Source organism: Grammomys surdaster, unplaced genomic scaffold (assembly GCF_004785775.1).
Source record: "Grammomys surdaster isolate TR1022 unplaced genomic scaffold, NIH_TR_1.0 150, whole genome shotgun sequence".
Taxonomy (NCBI): Eukaryota; Metazoa; Chordata; class Mammalia; order Rodentia; family Muridae; genus Grammomys; species Grammomys surdaster.
The window spans coordinates 18,902,989-18,911,957 of NW_021604608.1; the positions used below are offsets into that span (position 1 = coordinate 18,902,989).

General features: G+C 43.7%; 1 protein-coding gene across 3 annotated transcripts; it reads right to left on the reverse strand.

Moving 5' to 3' along the window:
• Positions 1-438: 438 nt before the first annotated feature.
• Positions 439-8,677, reverse strand: Tlr6 (toll like receptor 6). Of its 3 annotated transcripts, XM_028765247.1 has the most exons (4): positions 8,590-8,677; positions 4,248-4,439; positions 3,978-4,157; positions 439-3,029 (listed from the first exon to the last, which is right to left on the reverse strand). In XM_028765247.1, exon 4 carries the CDS (start codon positions 2,996-2,998, stop codon positions 578-580), a length of 2,421 nt encoding a protein of 806 aa, XP_028621080.1. In that variant the 5' UTR covers positions 2,999-3,029; positions 3,978-4,157; positions 4,248-4,439; positions 8,590-8,677; the 3' UTR covers positions 439-577. The 3 variants fall into 3 exon arrangements, with proteins under 3 accessions (XP_028621080.1, XP_028621079.1, XP_028621081.1); XM_028765246.1 differs by lacking the exon at positions 3,978-4,157; XM_028765248.1 differs by lacking the exons at positions 3,978-4,157; positions 4,248-4,439 and having other exon boundaries at positions 8,590-8,662.
• Between the last annotated feature and the right edge of the window lie 292 nt (positions 8,678-8,969).

Genomic DNA, 8,969 nt, shown 5'->3' on the forward strand with positions numbered 1-8,969 from the left:
AGCAAACAAAGGAGAAACCGAACATGGTTTCAGTCCAAATCCTGAATTCCTGGCTTTGGGACCTGAGGCTGTGCCGTGTATCATGGCAGCAAGGGCATGTGATGGAGGGGTTGTTCACCTCAGGGTGATAAAGAAACTGAGAAAAGGGTCAGTGGGGAAAGAGCACACTCCTAAGCTAATCGTGGTTTATGCCTGTAATCTCAGCTCTTGGGAGGCTGAGACAGAAGGGATCCCCTGAGCTCAGGGACAATCTGGATGACATATGGTGAGACCCTGACATAAGAACAAGAAAAATGAGCCTTGAAAAATAAAACACAACCTTCAAAGACATGCCCCCAGTGACTGACATCCTCCAGTCAGGGTGCCATCCTAATTGTCCACTCAGCTGTGAACTCAGCAGTGGGCAAGTCCATTAATGAAGTTAGCACCTTCATAAACTATTTCTAAACATGTTGTTTATCATAAGCACAGAGAGCAAACTAAGACACCACAACAGAAGTACCTCCAAGTAGACACTTAAAACCACAGTGCTCATCGGAGTCCAGGTTGACAGTTTACTAAGTTGAAAACCCAAGCTTCACATTTCCACGTCACCTTCATTGACTAAGGTTAACTTCTTAATAAAAGAAGCTTTAAGGTTGGCCCAAAACAGCCCACGCTTGCCCTTCTCCTTAGGCCATTCCAAGTAAGTCCGCTGAGCCATGAGAGCCTTCAGCTTGTGGTATCTACTGGGAATGTTGTTCTGTGGGATGGGTTCCAGCAAGATCAGGATTAAGTTATCAGAGCCTTCATGGAAGAGATTGTGATGGGCAAAGTAGAGTTCATAATGGCACCACTCACTCTGGATGAAGTGGGGAGACAGCACAAAGATGGACTTGTAACTCTTCTCAATGAAGTGGATGATGTTCTCCACAATGCTCTTGCCAGGGACAAAGTTTCTCTCATGGAGGCAAACCCGGATGTCATCTTTCTCTAGGTTTGGTAGTAATTCATTCTTCACCCAAGCAGAATCATGCTCACTGTATGAGACAAAAGCATGGAACTGGAGCTTTCTCTGGAGTTCCTCTAAGGGGATGTTCTTGGACCTGTGCCTGGTCTGTGTCCACTGACACAGCATCCTCACATACCAGGGCAGATCAAAGTAGAGACAGAGGAAAGCCCCAGTGGCAGCCAGCAGCAGCATAGTGATCCCAATGGTGACAGTCAGCAGAATGATATCACAGGACAGTGGAGACATGTGGAAGTCCTGCAGTAGGGTTCCCTTAGTGCTTTCTGGGAAGTCACACCTGTAAGATTCAGGCCAGCCCTCCACCACTTCTCTGGATACCTGGCTTATGTTTTTGACAAACTCCCTCAGCTCACATGTGCATTGGAATGGGTTGTTCCCTGCTGTTAAGGATCTAATATTCTGACAGCTCTGGAAGAAATCCTCAGAGGGGTGGGAAACTGAGTTATGGTCGATGACCAGCACAGAAAGGCTGCTGAAGGCCCCACATCCGGGAAGGTCAGTTAAAGAATTGGATGCTACATTGAGTTCCTGCAAAGCTTGCAGGTGGGTGACATCTTCAGGGATGCTCATTATCCTGTTGTTGTGAAGGTCAAGGACCTTGACCTTGGGAGGTAAACATCTGAAGACAGAGTCCGTAAGTACATTTGAAGACAAATTCAACACTGATATGCTCTCAGCCCAAGCACATGTTGTGTCGTACGCAAAAGAGTTCAAAGAATTCAAACTAACATCCAGAGTTTCCAGAGAGGACATAGTCTTAGTCATGAGAGCTACCTTAAAAAAGTTCTTCAGACCATTCCTTTGTAAGATAAGTGTCTCCAGCCTCTTTAAGGTGGAACAGCCTTGAAAAATACTGTCAGTGAAAACATTCTGGGTAAAGTTCAGAAACGTCAATGTGCTTGGGACCTGCGGGCACACCATGTGGATGAACGGGGTGTCGGAGATGGTGAGCATCCTGATGTTCATGTCAGCAAACACGGAGTATAAAGCTTCCTTTGAATAGAGGTACACTTGGCTTGTGACACGCTCTATCTTCAGTGACTTCAGTGCTGTCTCCAAGTAAGTAAAATGTTCCATGTTGATGCTCTCAGTTATTGTTAAGTTGTAAATATGGAGATGCTCCACCGGTCGGGGCCAAAGGAATTGGAAAAGTTTAACCAAGCACTTCCAGTTTGTTTCTATGTGCTGGAGGGTCAGATTCAATAAGGTTGGCCCTCTGGTGAGTTCTGATAAAAATGTCATTAACCTTTGACAGTTTTCACCATTCAATTTAATATTACTCAGTTGTAAACATCCTAAAGCATTTGCCGATATGTTCACTTGCACAGAGAACAAGCTATTTGGATGAAAGACCAAATGGAGAACATTGGTATTTGGAACCTGAAGGCTTTCTGTTTCACCATCTTTTATACGATAGCTCACTAAGTCCAGAAGAATGTAGCTTAGGTGCAAATGAGCAATTGGGAGCATATCAAGTTGTCGGAACTTTGTAGCACTTAATCCCAAGAAACTCAGCTGCGTCAAGTTGCCAAATTCCTTATACACGGGCAGCACATCGAAGTCATTGAATGAGAGGTCTAGATGCTTCAAGTTCACCATAGGGCAGCAAGAGATGTTTTGCAACTGATTGTGTGAGACATCCAGGTATTCTAAATCCTGATTGAACAAGAACACACCGAAATCAAGTCTCCGTATCCTGTTGTGGGAGAGTCTCAGAACTCTCAGCTCTGACAGATAGCTGATATCAGACATCTGAAGCTCAGATATAGAGTTGTGAGACAGACTCAAGGCTTTTGCCCTTAGTGGCAGGTCTCTTGGGACATGAGTAAGGTTCCTGTTTGAATAGTCTATCAGAGACTCTCGGTTATCAGAGAAGTGGGTCGTGCTTCCGACTATTAAGGCCAGGGTGCAAACAAAGTGGAAATTCCCCACAATGGATTCTCTGTCTTGGGTCATGTTGTGGCGGCTATCCCAGAGGGACATTACCATTCTTCACAGCATTTTTACTTGAGTTCAAGCTCTAGAAATAAGAGAGACTTTAAGGTGAATAAAGGTTAAGTGGAGAGTTTTAAGCTTCCATTTCCCGGAATCCCGAGAGCTTTCTTCTCCCACCCCGTACTCATCACTATCCCCCATTTTTTATGTGATATTTATTGTCTCAGCCTGCAGCCACAGGGAACCATGAACTTTTAATCCAAGTACTTTGATTATGTGTTTTGATTGATCTTGGGGCTTCCTAAAGGATTCTCTAGGGGACTAGAATTTGTTTCCCACTCAAAGCTTTCTCAGGGCTGAAGCAGCCTCCAGGGTGGTGTTTGTCAAAAACCAAAATTTAAAGACAAATATCTGAGCTCAGCCACCTGAGCCAGGGGTAGCAAAGGATGAACAACAGACACAGGGAAGTGAGAGAATGGGAGAGAGGATGCGCACACAGGGAGAGCGAGCAAGAAGAGAAATGGGACAGGGATGGAGGCAGGGCACAGGGGGCAAAGAGGTTCAGGGGTATCAAGACAGACACAAGTGAGAATCTATGCCATTCGGACTCTGAACTGAGGGATGGAAGCCACCAAGAGACTGCAGACCAGCCCTTGAAGTCAATCAGGTCTCCACAAACAAGTTAATTCTCTCTGCCCTCACCACCTGTTCCCTAATCCTATCATACTGACAGTTAGGTGTCAGTATCCACATTTCAGGGAAACAGAGCATTTGGATCCTGGCAGGTTCCATCACTGGAGGAAGAACTCTGCCTTCATCTGTTATCTTGTTGTTATAACTAATACCAGGGATTGGGAAATCGGTAAAGGATAATCCTTACAGTTCTGGAAGCTAAGAGGTCAAGAGTTGAGGGGATGCATCTGGTGAGAGCCCCCTTGTTGGTGGGGACTCTTTGCAAAGCCCTAATGTCATACAGAGCATGACATGATGAAAGAGATAAAAGAGGGGTGAGGGGTTCTTGTAACTCCCTTACATGAAGCCACGCCCTTCACGTCTCATTAATTTATTAGTCCATACATGTCATGATTCATTCATGATGGCACTGCCAAAGGTCCTGCCTACAAAAGTCATTCACGTATGCTTAAGTTTCTAGCATGTGAATTCTGTAGATCAATATTTAAGCCATTGGAAAGGCCACGGATGCAGGCAGCTTCTAGAAACAGAAAGTGAGAGATGAACTGCTTGATCCCCAACAGCACATAGAAAGAATTCAGACTTATTGATGCCTTGATTAAAGACCTACCGGATGAGTCAGACTCACTCCTTCATGGAACTGTAGAACAATAAATGTTCCTTGTGTTGAGGCAAGGTTGTCTAGGATCTGTTACAGCAGCAACAGAACCGACTGTGTTGAGCCATTGTAGCAGGATATTTATTCTGCTACATTGTACTTGCAGTGGAGCTCCGTGATTGGGCAGTAGAAAAGGAGGTGGTCCTGGGAGAAGGAAAGAGGAAGCGGGGGAGAGAAGGAGGTGAGGAGGAGACTAGCAACCATGGAGGAAAGTGGATGGGTCCGAAAGCCGTCCTGGGTAACAATTTATATCTAACGATTACATATTGGGTAACAATTTTAATTGTGTGGGCATCTTGTTAATTGAGCATTTCCAAATATAGAAATCCATTGGATAATCATTAAGCTTTAAGAGTCTCATTTCTACTGGGTACTGTGAGCATAGCTGGAATGGTCTGGGCTCAGCCAAGCATTGGTGGGGACAGCGTGGTGGATTGGCAGAGCCAGCTGCCACACTGGCGTATCATGGGTGCCAGGGCCGGTGTTTCTAGCTAGCTGGAGCCCCAGTCACAGATGGAGCAGCAGGAACATGGCAGCTGCCTGGGAACAAGCCGGACTTGGCACCGTTTTCTAAATATCACCCGCTACAAGTCATCTTTTTCATTAATCAGGTTAGTAAGTGCTTTCACTGGGACCGCCGGCACTTGGATTGTACAGCTAGACTCACGACATGGCAAAGAACAAACTTCATGGTAGAAGGACTCAAACTCATACCCTGAGGGATGTTAATGAGATGCCAAATCTTTTAAGTTCAGATTTCATTTTAGAGAACCTGACCTAAGTTTAAACTCAGGTAAATTAACAGGCTGGTACCTAGCATTAGTTTCCAGGTTATACCCTCAACAAGACCAGTGTCTCCAGGTTATTCCCCCAACACACCTGCACCCCCAGGTTACAAGTCCACCTCTGACTTAAGGACCACCCATGCAGAGGGGAGCAGAAGTTAAATTTATGACATGACTCCCAACACCAGCCAATTGTGTTAAAGACCACAGGAGCTTTCCAGCTAGATGCTTGTACACATACTCCCTGCTTATTGCTTACTATAAAGCCTTGCCCTGATAGACATTAGGGGCTCCCCCACTACCAAAACCATCCTGCCTGATGATAGTGTGTTGGGGGTTGGGTGGATGTGAGCTAGCTCAGATAGAAAAGACCCTGCTGTGAGTTGCATCAGATCAGCTTCTGTCTGTCTTTTGGGGGATCACTAACATTTCCCTGGCACAACATTAACACTCTGGAAACAGATAAAAGAATAGGATAGACATACTGTAGGCCCCCAGAACAAGGTGGGAGTCTAAAAGAGAATGCAGTAGACTCCTGAAAACTTCAGGGATTGAAATGGAGAACTCTTTGGATGAGCTGAATTGCAAAATAGCCCCATTGAGTGAGATAGAAGACCAAGAGAGGGAATTTTCCCTAAGGCCACCACAGGATACCACAGAGACAGAAACCACAAAAGAAATACTAGCCAATGTGCAGACCAGATTCAGGATTACACTCTGGGAGAATGGGTCCAATTCTTAGAGAAAGAAATCAAATACCCGGAAAGGAGCTTCCAGAATGAACTCATAGTGACTTAGTGATAGAGGACTTGTCTAGCATGCATGAGGTTCTATGTTCTAGTATTGCCAAAAAAAGAAAGATTAAAAAGAAATTAAGGGGCTGGGGAGCTGGCTCAGTGATCATGAACACACATGCTGTTCTTACCTTCCACTCTCAGCACCCATATGGCTGACAAAATGCTCGTACATATAACAATAGTAAATAGATCTTTTCTTAAAAGAGAAAGGATGAATAATTAGCCAAAAATGTAGTAATGTTTACTGCTGAGTCACAGTAAATATTGATGACAAATATTTTTAGAAGAAATTGGGACTTAAATTGCCAAGAATTACAAGGGAATTATTAGATGTTGGGAGAAAAAAAGAATGTAACCAGAAGCATGTTGGGAGTTCTTGCTTGGTCAAGAGGAAACTCTAGGCATCAATGAATTCAAGATGTTAGAAAATTATAAAGTTTAACGAGGGAACTATGCAAGTCTGTTACTACTCTGAAAGTAGAAAGAAAAATTAGCATGGTGCTACTGGGTAATTTGGTAATTTATGTAAATGCCTTTAAAATGTGCTGCTCTTTACTTTAGCAGGCCCACTACTGAGTGTTCACTGAAGGGATCATTGTAGCTCCACAGGACAGTGAGGTCATGGGGATGCTACACCGTGATAAGAACTGGAAAGATCAGAATGGCTAGGGTAGAAAGTGATGGCTCATTCACAACGGGGCACAGCACACAGCCTCGGTCACTGCAATAAAAAAAAAAATCCTGCAATATAGCATTAAGTGAACCGAAGGAGGGTTACCAAACTGCACAGCATACCAAGACTCTAATCTGTAAAAATGCAGATTAGCACATACAGAAAAGCTTCGGGGACAGGCGGAGTGGGGGAAGAAAGTGAAAAAAGTCTGCCAAATGCTAATAGCAGTTATGTCGGGATTCGAGCTTAAGTTAACTTTCTTTCTTACAGTTTCAGGTATTTCTAATAATTCAAAACTTTTAACATCTTCTGTGGTCTCAGACTATTAGTTCTTACAATTTTGTAAAGTTTCCTTTACCTGATGTGCCAGGGTGAAGTGGTATGGCGGAGGGGCTCCCTGTCTCAGAGGAGGAGGAGAGGGGGGAGTTGGGGGAGGAGCTGTATGAGGAGGGACTGGTAGGAGGGGGGGCCGATATTGGGATGTAACGTGAATGAATGGATGGATAAATAATAAATAAGAAATAAGAAATAAGAAAAAGTTGTCTTTAACAGAATTGCAGTTTAGAGAGGGGAGGCGGGCATAATGTCCCACCCCAAAGGCAACTGATGGTTGCTGGGAGAGGAAGAATTGGTTTTCTTTTAGGGCAGAGCCCTTGGTAACACCTAACTCACCCAGTAGAAGGTAACACACCCAAGGACAGCACAAGTTGGATTTGATGGATGGGGGAGAGGGAGAGAGGACACTCAGGTGGGTGGTGGGTGGGTAAGAGTTAGGGTGAAGACAATCAGAACACAGTGTTTGACATTTTCAAAGAACTAGTAAATTAAACCTCTCATAAAATTTATCCCCTGAAAGTTTTATATATGAAAAAGCGTGCTTGTATTATTTATGATATTAATACACACATAAAAAGGACCAACCTCTTCAACACGATGCTAGAGAATTGACATTCACAGATGAGGTCCCGTCCTACAAATCCTCCAGACAGCTTGTTTGTCTGTGTTCAAGGGACTGTCATTCAGCTGTCATGTCACCACAAGGACACAAGTGTCCTAGAGGATGCTCAAAACCTCAAGTAGTTCTTAGGGTACACATTCTGGGAAACAACCCTGAACTTTGTATTCGTAGGTTGAGGGGGTGGGACAAAGGGGAAGTAAAGCTGGAAAATTCAACAGTTTATATTATTTTAAAGGAAGTACAAGGAGAAAAGTGTAAGAATTTGCTTAATATGTCAAACAGAAAGTGAAAGAAAAAAGAACAGTCAGCCACAAAACCAAAATGGTGGTGGGTAGAGGGAGCAATTTAAAACTTAAAGTTGCAAGAAAGGGAGGGGTAGGAAAAACAGTAAGCAAGGGCGAGCATAGGAAGGAAGCAAGGGAGAGCATAGGAAGGGATTTGTAATCGAGTCAACACAAACGCAAGAGAAACCAGGCTCTATCAGACTTTGGGTGGAGGAAGGCCAGGTGGCAGCTCCGGGCTGGATTCAAAGTTACCAAGTGTTTAGGAATCTGGTCTCAGCCACTTCCACCAAATGTTTATTCAGACTCCTCTGTGGACAAAGACATGGCAGAAACTAGCACAGAGGAAACGAATTCACATAAGGAATGACTGAAGTTAAGTCCTTCCTCCAAAATGCTTATGAATTAGTGAGAGGTACAGACCAATAAAAGATTATAGTAACATGTGACGAGGAAATAGAACACTGTTTCCATACACCCAGCTCAGACAGCGTGCCGTCATGACCACAAATGACTACAGACTTCGTGAAAGGAGAAAACAGCCTAAATCAGGAGGACCGGGAAAAGTCACAGGAGTTGGCTCACTTTCTTGGCTGCCGCTGAAATGCCAGCTGTTGCCTGTCTACCCTAAAGTTACACCATTTGTCCTTAGGTAGTCCAAACGACAGCTACACTTTAAAGCACCACCACAAAATCGTTTTATAAAAATTTCAAAGAAAGGTCACCTACTTCCTGCACTGATCTTTCTCGTTTGAAACATCAACACAGTAATTTGAAAAATCCAGAAAAACCTTACTTACCAAGACTTCCTTCTCCGAATTCTCTGAAAAAAATAAGTGCTTGACTAACCCTAGTCCTTAGCCTGGGAACAAGGGTACTTAGGCGTGGTTTGGCGCCATCTTTTGGCCCTCGGTGGAATTACCTCATATATAAAACCTTTCCATAGCAGCGAGACTCTGAACTGCAGTCTATAAATCCTTGCAGCAGGGTATAAATCTTTAGATTCATATGAGCAAGCAGATTATAAACATTTTGGTGTTACTAGAAATATTTATCTAAGGTATGTTTTGTCTGGGTTTTTTTGTTTTTATTTTTGGGGTTTTTGTTTGCTTTGTTTTGTTTGTTTTTTGATTTTCAGGCATTATTTTAAATTGCCACCAGGATAGAAAGTTAGGAGATT

Coding starts and splice junctions, on each gene's coding strand:
- Tlr6 (XM_028765246.1), bottom strand. CDS start 2,998: ATGGTAATGTCCCTCTGGGATAGCCGCCACAACATGACCCAAGACAGA.